General features: G+C 35.8%; 1 protein-coding gene across 5 annotated transcripts in view; it reads right to left on the bottom strand.

Moving 5' to 3' along the window:
• Positions 1-3,739: 3,739 nt before the first annotated feature.
• Positions 3,740-21,855, bottom strand: part of SF3B1 (splicing factor 3b subunit 1) — a 426,274-nt gene continuing 408,158 nt past the window's right edge. For 3 of the 5 annotated variants that reach the window (XM_035572669.2, XM_050711541.1, XM_050711542.1), the window contains exons 3-26: positions 20,929-21,095; positions 19,582-19,683; positions 18,813-18,927; positions 16,941-17,020; positions 15,587-15,754; positions 15,165-15,399; positions 14,169-14,381; positions 13,658-13,779; positions 12,766-12,963; positions 12,573-12,674; positions 11,639-11,818; positions 11,109-11,195; positions 10,692-10,962; positions 10,277-10,422; positions 10,045-10,191; positions 9,748-9,873; positions 8,939-9,160; positions 8,514-8,696; positions 8,311-8,422; positions 8,104-8,224; positions 7,507-7,638; positions 6,356-6,628; positions 5,649-5,865; positions 3,740-4,367 (exon numbers count right to left, since the gene is read on the bottom strand). In XM_035572669.2, the coding sequence (XP_035428562.1) occupies positions 4,209-4,367; positions 5,649-5,865; positions 6,356-6,628; positions 7,507-7,638; positions 8,104-8,224; positions 8,311-8,422; positions 8,514-8,696; positions 8,939-9,160; positions 9,748-9,873; positions 10,045-10,191; positions 10,277-10,422; positions 10,692-10,962; positions 11,109-11,195; positions 11,639-11,818; positions 12,573-12,674; positions 12,766-12,963; positions 13,658-13,779; positions 14,169-14,381; positions 15,165-15,399; positions 15,587-15,754; positions 16,941-17,020; positions 18,813-18,927; positions 19,582-19,683; positions 20,929-21,095 (3,878 nt within the window). In that variant the 3' untranslated portion in view covers positions 3,740-4,208. Of the gene's footprint in view, positions 4,368-5,648; positions 5,866-6,355; positions 6,629-7,506; positions 7,639-8,103; positions 8,225-8,310; positions 8,423-8,513; positions 8,697-8,938; positions 9,161-9,747; positions 9,874-10,044; positions 10,192-10,276; positions 10,423-10,691; positions 10,963-11,108; positions 11,196-11,638; positions 11,819-12,572; positions 12,675-12,765; positions 12,964-13,657; positions 13,780-14,168; positions 14,382-15,164; positions 15,400-15,586; positions 15,755-16,940; positions 17,021-17,336; positions 17,393-18,812; positions 18,928-19,581; positions 19,684-20,928; positions 21,096-21,855 lie in introns of those variants that run through there. The other 2 variants (XM_035536709.2, XR_004777166.2) reach the window with 2 other exon arrangements.

Here is a 21,855-nt window from a genome sequence, read left to right as displayed (position 1 = left end):
AGCAGAGATATACAGACAGGCACACTGTACTCTACTTCCCGGTATTTTCCCTATCCATTTTGTTTGGCGTCTATATTTTTTGAGACTCTCTTGTACTTGGCATGCTCCAGCCTGAGAAGCAGGAGCAAAATCAGAATTTTTCAGCAGCAACTGATTACTCATATACCCAGGAACTGCTGCAGTTGCAAGTACAATTGGAGACCAAGAAAATCTCACTACAGTGCCCTCACTGCCACTGCAGCTACTCCACCATGACATGCAGGGAAGAAAAGTCTGATACAGACACAGTGGGAGGTGTAGAACAGATGCAATGAAAAAACGAGGTGTAAGCAGAGCAGGTACAACTGAATCAGAACAGTAGGAGTGAAGGGGGTGTCTGTGTGTGAAATTTTATCAGGAGAAACAGAGGTATAGAAGCAAGACAATCTAAGTACAAGCGGATGTAAAATGCAAGAAACATTACATCATTACCTTTTGCTCCTTGCAGAAAGTAGCTTAGACAAAACACACGACAAAAACCTCTCCTGATCTTTAAGATTACCATACCTTATTGATAACTGCTACCACTGGCAAATTTTGGCCTTGTTAGCTCAGGCTGTAAAGGGACGTATTTCAGTGAAGAAGTTTAGACTGTAAGGAAATATAGTTACATACAAACTGCATCCTTTTACATTAAAGTACAAATAAACAAGTTGGATACAACCAAGAACTACATTACGTGTTTCAAATACTCTAAACTAGGAAAAGCCCAAGGCAGTACAGCTTATGCTCCGCTCTCTTAATTCACTGTCCCTTTACAAACACATCGTTGTAATTGACCTTAAAAAATACAAAGATCATGTACCTTTTTTCCTATAGGTCCCACCACACTATTCAGCATACTTGATGAACTTGTTCAGAAGAATCAGGGCTGTCACCAGTGAGGCTTTTGTCCATAGTGTTTATTTTGCAATTCACCGAGAAAGTTAGGAACCACAAGTAAATCCGGAAGTTTGTGCGGGGTGAGCTGGGAAGGAACACTTGGTTCCCTCTTTATAAAGAAATCTAAATAAGGAATATGAGACACTATGGACATGCAGATTTCAAGCCTCTACCCATACTTCCCAAGCATCACACAGTAATTCTGCAGCAATGTAAACTTTCCAGTTGTCAAGCTGTGGCAAGTCTCCCATTTCTGCAAAAACAGCAGAAGTACATCTTCTATTCACTTAGCCTAATGTAGTTTTCTATATTAATGGCATAATTAATTATTCATTAGATTAATTTAAATAGCAGTGACCTGATCTTTCCATTCATTTGAACACTCTGCCCCTTGCTGTTCAGAACTAGAAATTTGCAGATGAGCACCAGCTACAATCTCAGAGTAAACTTTCCCATTCATTATTTTTGCTGATTTTAATTTGTACTGGAAAAGAAGGTCTGTCCAGAAATGGATGGATATCATGCAAATATATCTAACTCAAGTTAAATATCTAAATCTAAGGAAAGGTATTTACGTCTCAGTACCTTTAACCTACTGCTATACAAAGAGAACACGATTACCCTAGTCAATATTGTGTTGAAAATTCCTTATTTCATCAAATACTCGGGGGGAGAGGGGGTGTCTTAAGACTTTCAGATAATCAAAGTTAAACTATTTAAGAAATTCACAGAGAGATTCATAACAAGACAGTTTTTTCCAGGGATTGGAAAAGCACCCTTAAAAGAGGAATGCTAACTTATCCTCAGAAAGATGGCTTCTGGTTGAATTACGCTCACATTCATTGATTCAGTTCTTTCACAACATTAAAGTTAGGATATTTTTACCCTGATGACCACAATCATATTGAAGTCACATTTTAACAGCCTACTAATCATAAGATATCAATCATCTGCACTGTTATCTAATACCTACAATTGTACTAGTACAAATTAATGTGTATGTACTGCAAGCTGAAATTCACATGTATTTAGGTCTTAAAAGTATTAAAATGTAGCAGCATTAAAACAGCATTAATCATTCTGCCAGCCTGTTATTTTATGATGCAATATTCAAAGCAAAAGGCTGGGCATTTTTCTGATGATATCTCCAACTACTTCATTTCCTTCCCCAAAGCCTGTTGCCATTGGACAAAATAAATATGCGGATCAGTACTATTAAATACTGATCCCTTAATCTGCCTAAGCCAAATCAAATTCGGTATGGTTGCTAAAGAACATATGTAAAATTTTGTAGGAGCTGCTCCTAGCATTATCAAAACAGTATGTAACCCAGAGATGATGTTTTTAGGCAAGTTCTGATGCAGGACTACTGATGATGCTGCAAAGAATTGCACTTGAATATTGCTATTTCAAACTAGGTTTCATACCAGATGCTAGGGATAAAAAAAAAAAAATTTTGTGTACAGCTGTTTCAGCAGATTTCCTTCCTTTTTTCCTCTTTCACAGGAAGAAAAAAAACATTTTGCATCTTCCTCAAATATATTTTTGAAAATACTTTTGAGAGTCACATGAAAAGGTTGCAAGATACAAAAAGCTTTAGTTACTCCCCTCCCTCCTACTAGAAAACTTCTACTATTTGACTCTTTTTAAAACTGTTTTGCTGATAACACAACTAGAAGTCATGAGTCACAATTATATCCTGCCTGCATCAGACCTCTATTTTGGCTAGCCTCTCAAAAAACAGCATTTTGTTTCCACCCACCACACTCTCCACTGGCACTTACCCTGTCTTATCCTGCCGAACTACTGAAGTGAAGATGACAGGCCGTCTATAAAACGAACAACATTATTAAGTGAGACAGCAGCACTAGAAAGACTGGAACGCACATGTTATTCTCTCCCAGGGAACAGTTCAACTATAGTCTTGAAGAAGTTACCACTGTTTCCACCTAATAATTTTTAGAATAAAGCACACTTCTAGAGAAAAAAAAAGCATGTTTTTCAGTTCTTAACAAATTAGTACCTTAATAAACAACAAGGCTCCAAGCTGTTGTTGCACTATCCCAACCCCTTAACAAAAACTTAGGCCTTGAGAGATAGTGTGGAATTTTCTTATATGCTGAACAGGTAAAGAACCTCACATTTATGTAAAACAGCAAAGTCAGCTAACAACATACCACTGAAGTAGGTGAGAGAGATTAATCACCTAACTTGAATAAGGGACAAACAAAACAATATGCCTGACATACCTTTTGTTTTCTTATAATAAAGATGTGGATACTGTACAACACTACCAGACTGATTTAAACATGTGCTTTCTTTGGCATAGTGTCAAATACCAGGCTGCCCTTTATGTTTTCTTTCTCTTGAGTACATGCACAGGAGAATAAGAAACAAACAAATGAGGAAATACGATACTTTCCTTATCTCAAACTGACATCAGCATTCACTATGTCACACACTTAAAAATCGCCTCATCTCAGGTGCTGGGGATGTGACTTCCCTAAATCTGTATAGGAATTATAGCACAGCCTATAAATATTACTTGGCATTTTATACAGCTGTACATGCCTGAAGACATGCTAAATGTGACCAACATACCTAAGTCATGCAATTGATGCACACACAGCAATTACTAATAAACTGCTTTTTGAAAATGGTGATAAACTAATCAACCCTACAACCAGGATACTGCAGATGAAACAATAACAAGCAAACAAACACTGCTTTTTCCATGAAAACAAACTACCACTACTGCAACTGTCTGCCAGAGTACAGCTTCATTATTGCACGACAAAGATACACACATTTACTACAGTTTGTATAATTTTCTTATTTATTCAAAAGCTAGAGGATGACAAAAAGGGTTAAAATGTTTTATGCCACCTATTTATTACATGAACAAATACTTAAATCCATCAGAGACTCGTTTTACAAGTCCCTCTGTCCAAAAACCACACTGGAATTATTTTTTATACACAAATGTTTATTTCTCAAATAAACAACCCCTTTAAACACAAGGAATGAAATCTAAATCTTCATAAAGATGAATCCAAAATGAAATCCCTTCAGTACATTGTAATCACTGTTTTCTTGGTCACTACTGGCTTTAACTGTTTAACATCAAAAACAAGGACATATTTAAAAAATCATGCTACTGGATTCCTAGCTCTGCCTCTGACCAGCTCTATACTGATCTCCAATATTTTAAAATTGTACATCATCAAATCTGAAGCATTTAAGTGAAGAACAGCTGTGCATTAAACACAAACAACAGAACAAGAAGATTATAAGATGTAGTCAAGCTCATAACGAATATAGGTGTTCTTTTCATCATTATAGATTCTTGGATAATGTGCTATCAGAGCATCCTGTGATCCAATATAGATGGAATTATAAATCTTCCAGTAGACATCTCTGACTTTCCGGGCAGGGTGAAACAAACCCTGTAAAACAAACAAAGTTTTATTAAAAGCTTAAGTTCTAAATGTATGTTATTAAATTTAACCAAGTTTTATACAATAAGCATTTGAAAAACACTGATAACAATTAACATCAGTTATAACAAAGAAGGTGCAATAAACATGTCATTCCCCATGTTGTGACTATATAAACCAGCAAGTACTAAGAAATTATTTTCTTATATCTGGAAGTGTTTTTTCCTCCTGCAGGGAGAAATTCCACTAGATCTACCTCTACTTTTCCATTAAAAATAGGAATTAAAGTCAGCTACAGTGTATTCATTTGGAATTTAATCTTATCTTTGGCTCCATTACCTGTGATTTAATTCTGTAGAGAGCACTAGATAGAAATACAGGGGATAAATGATTCTTAAACAAAAAAAAATGAGCAGAATGTAGAACTTCCTTCTAGTGTTTTTACAAACTAAGAAAATACATATAAAATGAGCAGAAAAAGCACTGCACAAGAGACTTCTTATGGAACTTTCACCTTCCTACTGATGTCAGTATGTTTGTACTGAGGACCCTACTTGAAAAAGCACGGAGTTAAATTCCATATCTACCAATTAATAAAATGCAGTCACACCATCTCTACACTGATCTGCACTACATTCATCCTTGCTTCTCATCTGTCATGTGTTTAAATTCTACACCCAATGCAGCAAGAACTGTTACGCACAAATACACAGAAAAGGAGCCTTCACATTTTACTTCCACATACTCACAGAAGTCGGGCTAACTAGCACTGTTGTACTGTTGTAAGGGTACAAATTCTGTTCCAAGCACTGTCTTCTAGTGCTTTGCGTTGAAGCGGTTTTAAATTACTTACTATTTTACTTGGCTAACAGCAAATAACGTTGATGTAATACCAATCCTACCTTCTGTTATTAATCTCACTTGTTACTTGTTTTCTTAACTTTTTGGACTACTTACTTATTCCCCATTCATTATTTAGTGTCCTCAAGCTTGCACGCTTCCACTTTTACAAGTCAGAGACCTTTTTTAGTCAATTTATATTCTGTTACTTATTTCTATGCAAGTTCTTCAATATAATCAGTTATCTCACTACACAAAAATCGGTGTTTACTTCAAGTTGCTATTATCAAACTCGTTGGTACAGGATGCTGTGTTTAAATACTTTAAAGATATGAGAAGCCAGACTGTTTTCCTTTGCTGGAAATCTCCTTGAGCTGACTTTTTGTCTTCTGAAGTGAAGCCTGTCTGACAACTGCTGTCTCTGCTATCCCAACATACATTAGGACATACCTGTAAACAATACTGCAACATTCTGCACGGACCGATAGCAACTCTGAGGCCCTCCAGAGCTCCCATAACTGCCTGAATGACGTGTGGGGAGGTTTCAAACACATTAGGCCATACGTAATTTAACAAATGATTAAGAGAATCTTCACAGCCAAACCCATAGACACCAAGAGACATGTGCTGCACCACGGCACTGGCTGTTTGCCTGTGTACAAGATCCCTGGAAAGAAAACAATGGTCTGTTAATAAATTATACTTAGAAACAACATAATTGGACACAAGCATCACGTTTCTTTTCACTAACTACTTTGAAAGCAGTAATATATGCTTTTAACCCACATCTACTGGCAGTAAGAGGCACAGTAACCAAAACTCAGTTAATTTAATAAAGACAATTTTCTGACAAGATATTGTGTTATAATTCCACGAAGGTACTAACAATAGAAATGATCAGAAGCTGTTTGAATATAGTAAGTCCTGTCCCACTTAAGATGCTTGTATCATTTTAATCTTCAAAATCATTAGAAAAATAGAAGTATATAATCTGAATTATTTGCAGACTGAGTCCCAAATCATGCTGGTCACTTTGAACAAGAAAGCTAACAAGGACAATGTGCATATTTGTGACTGTTAAGACCCAGCTGTATGCTTAACAAACGACTATGGCTAACTGTACCACAGGCAGAAAGAAGAGAAAGAAGCGTACTCACCTGTCCATTAAAGCATCTTCAAGCAATGGTGTAACAGCATAAATGTAATCTTTCCCCATCTCTCCAATGTATTCAAACAGGAAAGAAAGAGATTTTAACACACCATTCTGGACATTCAGTTCTGGAACTCTGTATTCATTCATGAGTGCAGGCAGCACTGTGAAAGGGGAGCATGTTTCAGCTACAATAGCAATTGCTACTGTAGTACATACTCTGTTCTGTCTTTCCTGTACTTTCAAGTTATTTAGCAGTGTAGCCAATACATCATGAGGTCTGGAAGAGATAATATGCATGTCCACGTCAATAAATTCACTGAGGACATAGCTAAGTTAGTATTCTGTTTCAACCTCAGCTGTGGAAGAACATGGCTTAGCCTTTCTTCAAAGAATTAAAATAACAGGGAAACACCATAAGCCATGAAATTTTGAAACAGCTCAATTGACTGCAAGACCTTGTGTTTTTCATAGCCAACTTTTTTTTTTAATACTTTCCCTAGTCTTAGCTTTTGTTCTACCTCTAGTTAGTTTGCAAACAAACTGGGAGATATGAGTAGCCTCCCCGCTATTAGTCTGATCCCACAGGCAATTACAAACATGTACACACTTATACATGTTAATTCCAAATAAGACTTTGACAGAGATAGGCAATTGGGTGTAGAAAAGCCCAGTTATATCATTACTTGGTAACTTGCTCTGTTTAAATCAGCAATTGCTCATTCACTTAAGACTATGCATAAAAATGGGAATTACACTTCATTCTACTATTTGCTGACTTGTAATACCACCTTAGTGTCAAAAAATCCTTTGCAAATGAAGGAAGCATCAATTTAAGAGAAATAAGAGTGTTTAAAGGAGAGTTTATGAAAGAATACAGAGGGTCTGAATGAGCATCACACTATCAAAACTTGAGGAGACAAATGGCTCTTAGTACCAAGTTATATTCTAACCTTGGTAGACTACAAATTAAGTCCAAAAGTGCAGCACCATATGCTAATAATGTGTTCATATTCTCCTACTAAATGAATAAAACTCAAGTGTAAACATTTGACATGTTAGAAGAAAAGAAGTTCAAATATTTCTTACCATTAAATTCAATTATTGCTATGTTAGGTAATTTTGCGTAGAATTGGCTAAAGCATTAGCCTAACTCACCCAATAGCTTTCGCAATATAGCCAAAAGTGTTTACTGTGGCTCTTCGAATAGCCTTCTTGTGAGCTTTTAATAATTCAAGCAATTCAAAGCAGATCCTCATCCATTCTCTTGCGGAAACATATTCTGCACCTCTGAAAGAGAGTAAAGTGAGTTACCTCTTCAGTGATGTTAGAAGTTTTAAAATAAAATCTCAAACTGCAGCACCTATTCATTCACTATCAACGCAGGGACACTATTTAAGGAATTTACTTAAAGAAAGAATCCCTTAACATCAGACCTTCACTGATTAACAGTTTACACAGAATGCACGCAACATAGTAAGTTTTAAATTTGAAGACACGGACAATATACTCCTTACAAAATGTTTATAGATAATACGATTACATGTAATTACAATACATTCAATAGATCATGTGCAAAATATTTTATCTTAAGCATTATGCACAACTTTCAAAATAAAATTTAACAAATATCAAGAAATAAAAAAAACAAAAACAAGCAAACAAAAAAATAGATGCCAGACCTGATATTCAAGTTTAGCTTTTGCTACAGTAATTACTTTCACAGATGATCAATTTTATTAGTAGCCAGCTTACCGGTCTGCAATTCGCCCAACAAGATCAATACAATTCTCCTGTACTTTCTCATGTCTGTTCTTCAAAATAGGCGTAAGCCGTGGCAGCAGATCTTTGATAGGTGGTGTCATCTTGTGCATACCTATTGAATCCAAAGAAGCATATTAAGTTTTGCACTGCCTTTTCATTTCACTCTTGAATAGGCACATAATCAATACACAAACATACCTATAACATTCACAATAGCCTTAAGCGCTCCAAGTATGCTGCCCAGTACTTCAGGATATTCTTCACCCAGGTACTCATACAACACAACTCCCAAATGTCCCATCAGTTTTTCCTACAACCAAGTACAGAGATTTAGAGATTGTTTCCGTCCTTCTCATTAGTATGACATCCTATAGCAAATTTGATGCAAGTCAGTACAATACCTCTTGACAAGTCTTCATGACAACTGCAGTACGAGAGATCAGGTCAGCAGCCTGCTGCCGAACTTTAGCTGATTTGTTGTTCAAACGCCACAAAACAGTACCACAGATTTGTGGCAAGTAGGGCTTAACTCTTTTGCCTAGAGCATTAACCACTGTGCCAAAACCATTCAGCATCACAGAATCCTGGGTGTTAAAACAACAAAGGAAAATTAGGTCAAAGCCACTATTGTGTTTTCATTACATCTGCCTTCATCTAAAATTGTTATTATTAAAATGCTAACATTCTAGATCTAATATCTGTATTCCATTGATTAGAGCACTGTACAAGGGTTAAAAAATAGCTTACAAGCATACACTTCCCTGTAACTAACAGTGAGCTACTTTCCAATAAAGTCAAGCAAATACTAAATACCCCTTGCCCATACCTCTGTGGTCTGTTCTTGAAAGGCGTACAAGATACCATCAATAAGTTGTTCTTCCAGTTTATGATCAATGTCTGCCGCACCCAGATTTCCCATTATCTTTTCAATTGTTTCCATGACCATTTTTCTGTACTGCTCAGCCTCATCTTTCAGATCATCCACAATTCTAGAAATAATTTCAGCTGCTCCAACTTTATTTGCCAGCTCCACTGTTGTATCAACCAACTGAAATACACAAAGGGTAAGTGAGGAAACATTGTTAAAATCTATTTTCTAAATATTGACAATAAATTTCCCTTGTCTGAAGAGGAGAAACAGCACTATGCTGGTTTCCAATTTCATTTCAGTGGAAATCTTTTTCAGAAAGAAGTTACGAGTGGTAAATTCGAAACAGGTTCCATCTAGGAAAACAGTACAAATGCAGCAGTACACACAAAAAAAATGATGCACCTGTATAGCTACTGTAGCCTTGGTACCATTATTGAAAAAAGAGGAATCCTAAGCTCACCCTAAGACTGACACTGTTTCTTTAAGCTCGCTATAAACAACTGTTTTCACCTTTTGAAATCATCCAATGTTTTCAACGACAAAAAAAAAAAGGTGAATTTAGAGCTGATGTAGATTCATATTCACAGAAGAGAAATGCCTGGTAGCCTTTTAACAGTCTACGAACCTTCAAGCTATGCACCTTCTAAACCACTATTCCAAATACATTTCCATCACAGGACATACAAGACATAGAAGAAAGCATTTAGGCTGAATGAACAACCTAACATTAGTTCTGTTTTACTGTAATTTTCCAACTAAAATACCTGTCTGTAATTTCTCCTGTCCAATGCCATTCTGTGCTGCCAAAAGTGTTTGAAAAATGGTGGCAAGATCTCCGTTTTAATGTAGTTTGCTTCAACACCATCCGTACCACAACACTGCTTGACCACCTGGCAGGAAATAAAATACAACAATTTTAATTCTGTGTAGGGTTTGTGGTGTTTTGGTTTTATTTTAAAGAAAAGGACGAATATACATATTCAATGTCAATGCTAAGCATTCAGAGCTGATCATTTTAGTATCTTGCACTGTCAGTGTATGAACAATTAATTCGGATGTACCTTCAATACAATTTTTTTCATCTCTTCATCAGGAGACTGGAACTCTCTGATAAGAATTAGCATGACTTCTCTGGTGTAATAGTTCGCATATTCGGCGTCCATAAGTGGAATCAAATAACCAATAGCCTTCAAAAAGGCAGCCAAACCCTATTTAAAAGAAGAAATATCTCCCATGAGTTACAAAAGACACGCTCATTTCAATTCAAACTAAAAGGAAGTATTTTAGACATACCTTTCCTCTGTGCTGACGTATACCCTTCCATAAAGGCTTCAGAACAGAATCAAATGACTCAATACCATAGGGAGTAGCTGCCTCAGCCAAAGCAGCAATAGCCAAAGCACTGATGGTACGAACTTTCTGCTGTTCATCCACAAGACCTGTAAAACAGTAGCATTGAGGACCACTTCTCATGTCTTAAACTCAAAATAACAAAAATACATAGACAGTAAAAAAAGAGAGAAACTTATTTTTGGGAAAATTAAACCACTATTCCTCTTTCAGAGGCAGCTGAATTATTTACCAGTGTCAAAAGAACATACAAAACAAGGACCTTAATATCCTTTTGCCTCACCACAACACAAAAGACAAATTCCAAAGACAAAAAATAAAGAAAAACAAAATCTTACCCAGGGAAGGCAGAACCTACCATGTTCAATAATTTCAACCAAGCTCCTGAGATGAGGCAAGATAGCACAACCCATAAGAATAGCAATTTGCTGCACAATCTTGATGCCAGTATGCCTAGCCTGCCAGGACTTTTTGCTTTTACAGACAGCTTTCAAGAACGGTAACAGAGAAGGAATGCCCAAAGCAGAGGCAACAACAGCAAAGGCTCGAGCTGTTGTGTTTCGGACATATTCATCCATGTTATCAATATCAGGACGCATTGTAGAGATCATTGTTGCCAAACCAGCAGCCTAAAAGAAAAATATACAGAATGCATGGATTCTATTTATTAACAGCACAGTTAATTTTTCTGCCATGACTCTATATAAGCTCTATGTAAGTTTATATAAGCTAACTCCCCAATTCACGATCTCACTGAAGAAAGCAACTTTATTACCTTCGCCAAGTTTGAAATAATTTCTCTGCCTTCCACTCTGGCATAATAGTCTTCATCAATCAGCAGTGGTTCAATGACAACAAGGATCTGAAAAGATAAGAAAAACATTACCATTTATGAATGCATTAAGGAGAATTTCTGGTCCTAATAAGAAAATGAAGATTCCATGAAGCTGAGATAATTCCATGGATCCAAGCTTTAAGCTCTATGATGACCAGGAAAAAAAAAAAAAAAAAAAATCAAATGTTACGCTTTTTCACAGCTGTCTCTGAAGAACCTGGCCTACAGATGCTACCTAGATCATGCAAAATCCTCCCTCTCCCTCCCAAGTGTGCATTTATCATTTTAACATCAGGCCTTAATAATGCAAAGCCCACACTTGGATCACACTACAAGAGATTTTGAAATTCATCTGAAGAAATATGTAGGTTTATAAAAAACAGTTTTCAGCTATGCAAATAGACCTTACATTTCTCCCAACAGTGATCAAAAAGAACTAATCAAAGATGAAATAGTGAACTTCAACAGACCTTGTGTACATATGGTCGGACCAAATCATCCAGTTTGTAGAGAATTCTGTCTATGACTTTGACAAGCAAGTGACGCTCCTGATCTTCAAGCGTTGGTGACATCAGCAGAGGCAGAATCTGGTTAAACAATGGTCCTGCTCCAAATTCCCGAGCTTTATCAGTAATTTGTCGCAAAGCAGCCTAAAAAAAATAAAAAAATCAAACAGCCTGTCAGTTAAACTAAGGAAACAATACTAACAAAGAAAGTAGACATTAGCCAAGTTAAAATGTAATCTATTGCAACCACAGGTTTCAAAATACTTCTTCCTACCACTGCTAAACTTTTTCAAACGATTTTATGCTGCATTTGTTTTTACATAAATGCATCAAGAAAAACACTGAGATTTTCTCTCTCTGATGTTCAGTTTTTATGAAAAGCACGATCCTGGTCTAATATAATACAAAAATAGTACCACCTGAAAATTCTTTTACACAGCACTTCCTTGCATCTACGCAGCTTGGTGCTTAGGTCATTTAGAGTACAACTGTGCAGAAAATGCTGCTAATTTATTACATGCTGCGCAAGCCAGAAACTTGAGTAAGAGCTACACTGCCAATTTAACAAGCAAAATCCAGAAAATTACAAAGGCCTGTAATGAAAAAGCACTATGAAACTGGCTTCTCATAATTGCAAAATATTCTATAAGCCATCATATGATATTTAGTGACTGACATTACCATACAAAGAGCAGCTAAAACCAAGTACATAGAAGGACAAAAAAAGCTGTACATGTATAGAGGGAGAAAGCACTAAACAGCTCTCCGAATTTACGAGATTTTTAAGAGAATCCCGTGGACTGCAGGAGTAACAACAGTAGTCTGAAATTAAGTGTGAAAATAAATGTGTATTTTTGAAAATTGGAGTGGTAAGAATACATCTGATAATTAATCTTACCTTTCTCATGGGAGGCGTGCCGTTCTTTATTTTCAGAAGTAATTTCATTATCTTCCTCTCCTTCTGTTCTTCAGGACTCAGAGTTGACTCATCAACATCAACCTACAAATAAATCCAGACAAATTAATAGGCATTGCTACAAGTTCAAAAAAGATCAGACAACTTTAAACAGCATAAATGAAATCGCATTTACCAGAAGTTTATCAAAGTATTGGATATCATCTGGTTTTAGGAAAGGAAGATTGCCAGATGGCTGGTCATTGACGCTTTTCATAGTACGGTCTTCCGTCTGCATGTGGAATCCAGTCATACCACCCAAAGGCGTTGGAGTTGCTGTAAGCTTACGGGCTGGAGTGCGAATGGGTACATACCCAGCTGGCGGGGGAAGAACCTACCGAAGGAGGAATTAAATATGTTAAAAACCACACCACAACACAAACCTAAAGGAGAATCTCCACAGCCTGCAAGGCAGAGAATTTATTTTACCGCAGCAGATACAAAGGGAGGAATGCATCAAATGCAAAGCAAATAAAAATAGAACATACGGGTTTAGTCATTTGCAGATCTGTGTGTTATTGCATACGTCAGATTTAATATTCAGCGATATAAACAAATTCAGCATGATAGTTCCTATTTGTGCTTATTGTGTGTTGACAATTATTTCAGAAGAAAGCACACTTGCACTAAGGAGAGTGTGGATAATAAACTCAAACTCTCTTCACAGAATTATTTTTAAAAAAGCACTTCAATATTTATATCAACATAATTTATTTGCCAGCTTAGAATTTGTAACTCTCTTTTGTCTTATGTCTGGGCTTCATTTCTGACTTTAACAAGCACGCCTGCCATTGAGAAGCAGAATAAGGACTGGCCTTTCAAACCAAAAAGTTTATCCCTTTCTAATAGATTTACAGTAAAAAAGCAACTGAACCAACCAAATGTCTACATGAATTAGTAGATTAGAATCAGTACTTACTGTGAAATATTCTACGTATTGTACAACTTGTTTAAAAAGAAAAAAATCCATATCCTCTGGCAGAAAAAAACCCACCATGGTCTGCTGTATTTTACTTCAGATGAATTACCTTATATCCTTCTGGGAACATAGCATCCAATTCCTCATCAGAAAGTGGTCTATTTCTCTCATCAATTTCCCTCTCCCAACGCCAAGCCTGCAGCTGTTCAGGAGTCATGCTCATGATATGACCTATATTCAAATTAGAAAAGGAGTTAAGAAAACTTGCTTATGCAGAAGATATGTTTACTTAACCTTTTAGGCGTTCTCTTGAGCCAAAGTTCCCGCAGAACTTCAAGACTGTAGCCAATTAAGACATTAAACTTTTATAGTCTTTTATCAGTGTCTTCACCAACTAGATCGAACATGAACACACCCATAACTTGAGCCTTGATTACCACACAGAACTGATTAGCTGTGGGCTTTTAAAAAAAGTAAACTGGTAAACTGAGCATATGCTGACTGCTTTTACACCGGCAGAAGAACATGTTAGGCAAAAGACTGTTTCAAAATATGATATAAAGGTAAATGCTTCATTTTCATGTAAAGAAGTGAAGTCTTAGGGAATGAACTGGGCTCACCTGGTGTTGGAGTTGCCATGTTCATAGCTGGTGTACCAATGGGTGTTTTGCCAGGTGTCAGCACAGGAGTGCTGCCACCCATCTGGCTAGCAGGTGTTTCATCCCATCGTGACTTTCTTTTACTTGCTCCTGGGGTTGGTGTCTCACCAATGGAATCACCACCTCTATCTGTACGAGGAGTCTCAGCCCACCCACTGCCGTGTCCTGGAGTATCTAAAATAAAACAAAATATTTTTTGTAGAAAGCTGAACAGTGCATGTTCCAACTACAGTGAAAACAGAATTGGATATTGGTAATATCCATATATCTACATGAATCAACAATTATGAAATAAAAAAATACAGTAGAAAAGTTCAGATTTTTTTTCAGTGAATACTGAAAAGTCATTACACAAAAAACATCCAGAGGATTTAATTTTACGAAAAAGTATCTCATGTTCCCATTGAATCTTAGCAAAAATAAAATACTAAAAAAAGACAAAAAACTCAAGATGTTCTAGATAATAAAGTACTCTACACACTCACTTGATAAAACATTTAAGTGGTGTTTCATTGTTCTCTGCCATGTCAGCATCATTTAAATTAAGGCAGGAGAGAAAAATGCTTCCAAACCTCGCTTCAATGTTAAAGCAAGATTTCAAAAAAAAATTCAACACTTCAAAAACCACACACAAAATTGTATCACAAAAACAATTTCATGTAAGCTACTTTATTATGTCCTAAGTACTCACTAAAATCCCAATCTGCAGCAGTCACTAGACGTACCACAAAATTGTGATAAATTTTTTGAACAGAGCTGCTTTCACAGATTTGTGCTAAGGTATTAGACATAATCCAATGCTACAAACTCAAACAAAAACATCGCTTCACATCAGCCACTAGATGTCAGAATGTACTTATTTCTTGTCTGCCTTTCGCTTCTACTGTTTGTGTAGGCTGGAAAATTCTAATACCATTAGCCACTCAAAACTTCTTAAGACTGCTTTGCCATAAATACCTCTTTCTGTTTTAGGTGTTTCATCCCATCGATTTTTACGTGCACTGGAAGTGGCACCTCCATGGCCTGGTGTTGCATGACCAGGTGTGTCCCGTCCAGGTGTTGCAGCCCCTGCTGGTGTATGACTGGGAGTAGGATCCCATATTTTTGAGCCTGGGGTGGCACCAGGAGTTTCGCTACCCTTTGCACGGCCTGGGGTTTCATCCCAGCGCAGAGATGGTGTATGTCCAGGAGTCTACGCAAGACAAAACCAAAAGTATTTCTCTCTCTCATTCTATATACAGTAAGAGACTAATGTTTTTCTTTTCTGTGTGCACACGCATGCACATATTTGTTGGCAGAGTAAGAAGCTTCTGAAATTCAAGAGGACTAGCATTAATAAGGTCTTTTATAGATAAACTGATGAACACGTGGATTATTACCTCTGCTTGATCCCAACTGGATAATTTTTTAGGTGTAGCACCAGGAGTCTGATCAGCTGTCTGATCCCAACGCCGCTTGCGTTTTGAAGGTGGCTGAGATGAGGCTCCATTGACGACTTTAAGCTCTCCAGCTTTAGCTTTTTCAGCTAGCTGCTGCCTAATTTCCCTCTATTCAAGGACACAAAAAGACAAACAGGTTTCTTAAGGCTTCTACAGATCAGACATTAAGAAAAGATTTTTCAGTTGCATCAGGTATCTTTTTACGGTATTTTTGAAGTTTTGCCCAAACAACATGCAATTAGCCACTCTGATTTAATTTTAAGTTTATTATCTTTTCAAATTATTCCATGCTGACATTGTTTTGTGTTTGGAAGGGCTGTTTTAAAATTCATTTATTATAAAATCCCATATTATAGCAGGAAAAAATGCATTGAGAATTTTTTTTAAGGTGCTACCAATTTCTGTCTCTCATATGCATGACTTAAAATCATTACCAGTCTGTTTCAAATGAGCTCCTCTTCAATAAATTAAAGAGAAATGAGTTGGAAAATATGTTAATTTGTTATACCCTGTGACATAAAAAAACATGAAATTCTCATTTAAAATTCTGAAATAACATTGCTAAAACAGCACTCTGACACAAACTAGTTTTCACTTATCAGTGAGACGACAGAGAAACATTATCAAAATGATATATTATTTCCTCATTTAATGTCTATCAACTAGGTTAAACGAATATACATCTATAGATGTCACTGGAACTGTAAGATCTTGCTCCAGTTAATAAGATGGTGCTGTAGGTATTATATAAGGATTTTTTATTCTATTACAACCTTCTTTTTAAATATTAATATGAATTTCTAAAAGCCATGAATCAAGCATGCATTTTACTTATTTTCCCCTTTGATAAAACTAAATATTTCCCTTCGTTAAAACTAAGCGTTAACCTCACAGCAGTTCTTGGTACTGCACCATCTGTCATAATAAGGAAAGACTTAAAACCTCCCTTGATTCTCTTTACATACAGCTCACAAGAACAAATCTGACACTGAACACCCCTCAATGACTATCAGTTTTTGTGTCTCCTCCTGTGCAAGAAAATAAACAAGTCCAAGTGGTATAAAAAAATTATACTGAGACCATTTCTCCCTCCACTCTCTAGGTATTATACAGAACAGATGTTTTCCAGTCTTTAAGGTCAACTGGACTTTCAAAATGTGAAAGACGGGATTCTCCAAAGAAAAAAAGACCTAGGTCAAGAAAAAGGCAACAGAATGGTCCCACTGTTCTTTTTGTCACTTCAAAGGCCGTAAAATGAAACCAAGTTCAAATGCAAATCCCTCCCCATGCACACCTCTTCTTTTGTTAAATGCTGTTCACGCATGACATCCATGTATGTTCTGGCATTCATTTTAGGATCTGGTGTCTTCCCTCCTGCAGAAGAGAACAGCAACAGGAATGGAGCACAATGAGTACAGGATAAGCAGAAACTATTGAATTTTTCTACTGTCCTGCTCTAATTTTATATTATTCCACGATCATTTAATTTTACTTTTTGATTGAAAATTTTAAAAATTACTTGTATCTTACGTTTATTCAGTTTGCTGATCAATTTAACCTGTTTGAACACAAACATATCTACTGCAGTTTCAAACAAATATTTTAAAGCAGATATATATGATAAAATGACAACACAGTTAAGAGTCTTCAGAAGTGATGGGTTCCTGGGTTGCTAATCCGGAATACGTACACTTTCGTGCCTTTGTCTCCATCAGCAGTTCTGACTTCAAGCAGCAGAATAGAAGCCTAGAAAATTATCTCTTTACCATTAGTAACACTTTGGAAATATATTTATATTCAAAACATTACCTTGTGTAAGCTGTTAAAACCTAGTTGTTATCTGACTATAAATAACTATTGCATACCTAAATAATGTTTAAAATGTTTTATCATAAAGACCCATTTATAAGTTTGACAAATCTGGACACGCCTCCCAGATCTTCCAATGTCATATTGTAAAAGGGCTTCATTTCAAAAAAATCCCCAAAAAAAAGTTTGATGTCACTTTCCCCCTCTTCTCTTCTCAAAGTACAGTTGCGATTGGGATTGGAATGTAATACAGTACATATACCACCACAATGATACTCACAGGTAATGGGATTGTATACCATATGTTGTTTTATGCTGTGTATCTTGAGTTAAGTAATCTTTTAAACACTTTACAAGAAGCCCAACTTTGTAAAAATTAAGACTTGTCAAGATAAACACTATTCTTTAAGAAGAATGTGCACATTTGCTATACAAGTTGTATAGCATTATAATTTAGGAAAAAAATAAAATTCTTAAACATTTCTATGCTGAAGATCATTGCCCAATTGGCTGTGTCATTCTGACACTAGCTTTGATAGGACTTTCCTTTGGAATACTTTTTCACCATAATCTACACAGGATGTGTTGAACTGCACCCTTAAGAATGCAGACAGGACTGGCATATAGCAGTACTGCTGTAGGAAAGAAATTAAGGACAGTTAGTATGGGCCTGTGAATTCTGACAATACATGTTTATATCAATTACAGTTAAGCAAGTAAAATAATTAATATCCCTACTAATTCATGCAGGCTGAAACTCTAATTTGTAAAACCTGCAAAACAGCTGCTAATTTTAAGCCAACAGGCACCTTATTTCCACATGTGAAACTCACTCACTTGAGACCCACTAAACCCCTTTTCCTGACTTGCATTCTAAAATTATCAGAACAGACTTGAACTATTAATAGTATCCAAGTCTTATAATATGCTTTTGTTTCTTTTAGCTATACCACCTAAGTTTACATAAGATGGTAAGAATTAGGTGCTCTATTATGAGAACTAGTAATTCAAAAGCATAACCCTGTAAATCTATTACTTGGAATGAAAGACTTTGAGCACTCATTACACAAGTTGTTCAAGTATAATGCACAACCCAAAACAAAATGAAAAGATAAACCTTTAACCCTTTGTGTTTCTATGGCAATGGCTCATTATTTTCTTGTCCTTCTACCTGGAAAGAAAACTTGTATTATAAAGATGAAGAATATGGTATCTAGGTTTTCAACCCAATCTCTACAAAAAGGGGATGTTTAAAAACAAAACTAGGCTTATAAGCATGCCAACAGAAATCAAAGGGCTAAAGACAGTTTAAAACAACAAATTTCATAGAGGGTATAGAAAAGTCAAAACAAATTACCATCTGCAAAAGGATCAAGACGCTCAGGGGAAATTATCATCATCCGCCTGTGCTTTTTGTACTCATCTTCCCGATCTGCAATCTTTTGCGGACGGTGTTCTGCAAAAGGATCATACTAAAACCAGAAAAAAGCTGGTTAGTCACACAGGAAGAACATGAAAAACATCTGGTTATCATTAGCCTGTACTCAGTATTACTAATTTATTTTAAATCACAACTAAGTAGGAATGTCAAAATACTAGACAACTATAAGTTTTACTTCTATAACTGGAATTTTCTCTTTTTTTAAGCAAGAGATTTTTGATCAACTAACTTCTGAAACAAATTTACTTTAAGCAGCACATTCATTTGCTTCCAAAGAATTTCATGCTGTAAGCCTTTCCTCTGCTTTTTGTGTAAGACCTAACACAAGTTCGTATGTTTTTAAGTTTCAAAGAAAAATACCTTAGGAATATAAAACCTAAGTGATTACATTTTCTTTACAAAAATAGAAGTATAACAGACATTAAGATATTCCATTTATTTTCATTTTTAAATTGTCTAATCTACACTTTTTTAATGGTTTAGTGTATATGCACACATCATCTTTAAGCGCACAAATGCCAATTTTTACCACCCTGTAAGTACAGCAGCGACAAGCTTATAGCAAAATTAAAATACCATAATGCTTTATAGACATCCTGTATTTCCAGAAGACAAGACCTGGTGTCAAAACACTAATACTTCTCTTAAGACCTAAAACAGTATTTTATTGTGCCTTAAGATGTACCTGTTCAGTTGACTGCGGGATGTCATTAAGCAATGCCACTGGAGCATGGTATCCTGGCTTCTTCTGGCCAAGCAAGCTTGTAGAAGGGTAGTCATCATCATCCTGTCAGCAGAAAGACGTGGCAAATTTGTCACATTGATACTGGATTAAGATAATGTCAAATTAACATACTGCAGTTACAGACAAGATGAAAACGGACAGCTAGAATATTTACTCCAAACTTAGCAATCCTTTTCATATAGCTTATCGTATAATTCCCCCAGAACAACCGCTTAGCCAGATGACATTTTAGGGACTTGGATATGTTTATCTTCTTCCCTACAAGACTCAGTAAACATGCTACATTTACTCAAAAATGCTATCTTCACTAGTTTTACAAAAAGTATTTCAAATCAGCACTATTGATTTAATTTTCTAATTGTTATGGAAAAAATGGTGCACACCTTTTTTTTCTTAAAGTCCAGACAAATATAAAACAAAATTTCAGTTAATAGCCCTAAAAAAACACTTTAGAAACAGGAAGAGATTCAGAAATATATTAGAGTACTGTTAATATAGTTATTGCCATTGTGGTTGAGAACGTTACAAGTATTCAGAATGTGCAAGATGCTTTTGCTATTTCATCATATTAATAGCCAATTTCTGTGCTTTAATTTACAGCAATCCAAAAGAAAAATTGCTCTTAGAACTATGATTTCAGTGAAATGCTGCAATGGAAATTTAATTAAGGAATTCCTAGAAGTCTTCAAATGGCAAATACTACACAACAAGAATGTTCTTCCATCCTCTTAAAAATGTAATTTAATCAGTGTAATACGTACGTGCTTGTATATATTTAAGGTCAGAACTGTAGTTTGACTGCTCCTGAAACTGAAAATGTGGTCATGTGTTTAACATTAAAAATAAACATAAAGTAGTATTATTGTCGGGATACATTAGAAAAACAAAACAATGGAAAAAGCCAATTCAAAAAAAAAGTGCTGAAAATTAGTATTTCTACCGCATTTCAAAATAGTCACTTAAACATTTTGAGCCAGGTTTTATTAGACTTTTTCATCTTGGCAGCAATGACAGAACAAAGTTAACTATTCTAATCACTGCTAAAATACTAATTAAGTACCAGACCATAACTTTTTGGCTTCTCTTGCAGCTACGTGACATCCAAAGCACATTTCATGAAGTACAAGCCAGCCTTAGACCTGATGAACTTCCAGGCTAAGACATGTTTTGCCCAGTATGGCTTTAACAAAAATACCTGCTTTTGCTTCAGTAACTGCTATTAAAAATTACCCCAAATAAACACCAGAATACTTAGAATCCATTCCTTAAATAAGTAAAATCACTTACATCTTCCAATTCAGTTGCTGCAATAGACGTTACATATCCAGCAAACCTGCTGTCACTGCCACCATAGATTTCTTGATCATAATATCCTGTGGAATCAAGGCCTACTCCTTGTGCTTCATCAAGAGCAGGCTTTTTTCCTTGAATTTCTCGAATTTGTGCTTCAATATCTAGGATAAAAACACCAAAAGTCTTAGGTCTTTTTACACACAGACATACCAAACGCAATGCTCATGTCACTACATACACCAAACTGAGTTTATCCACTCAATTCTGAAGACCATCTCTAAATAAATAAGAAAAAAACTATCATACAAAACTATAAAATCACAACGTATGTAAAGCAGATTTTCCTCAAGTTGCAGTATTATCCAGCACTGACTGTATCTGCTGTACAGGCTGAAGCAAACCATTCAAACCCGCTAAGATTAACATCCCATCTTCCAAGAGAGATAGCAGAGAAGGTTAATTTACACCAGTAATATTTCTCAACACTATATCAACTAAATGCTTTCTCAATTAATCTAATTCTCTAATTAAAAACGCTTTTTCAAACAGGACAAATAAGAGCTCTGCCACTCTTAATATATCAGGATCTGACACTAATCAATTCTAGTGGCAGTCTTTGACCATGGAAATTTGGTACTTTCAGAAACAACATTAACTTGGTAACCCCCAAAAACAAGGAAGCAAGTTTAACCATGCTTTCCTCCTACCTGTTGTAAGGCAACAAGAAAATAAGTTACAGTAATTCAACTGTCTTCAACAATTGTAATCTGGACATAGGTATATTAGGGCACACGCAACCCCATAAAAACAGTTACTGTTTCCATTTGTACTTGATTCAATAGATTTATGAAGACAATTATCTATAAAATATTAATTTCTGTAATCCAAACAATTATTTTCTCTGCCAAACAAAAGAGTTGC

Source organism: Cygnus atratus, chromosome 6 (genome assembly GCF_013377495.2).
Source record: "Cygnus atratus isolate AKBS03 ecotype Queensland, Australia chromosome 6, CAtr_DNAZoo_HiC_assembly, whole genome shotgun sequence".
Taxonomy (NCBI): Eukaryota; Metazoa; Chordata; class Aves; order Anseriformes; family Anatidae; genus Cygnus; species Cygnus atratus.
This window is presented reverse-complemented; position numbering and strand designations above follow the sequence as displayed.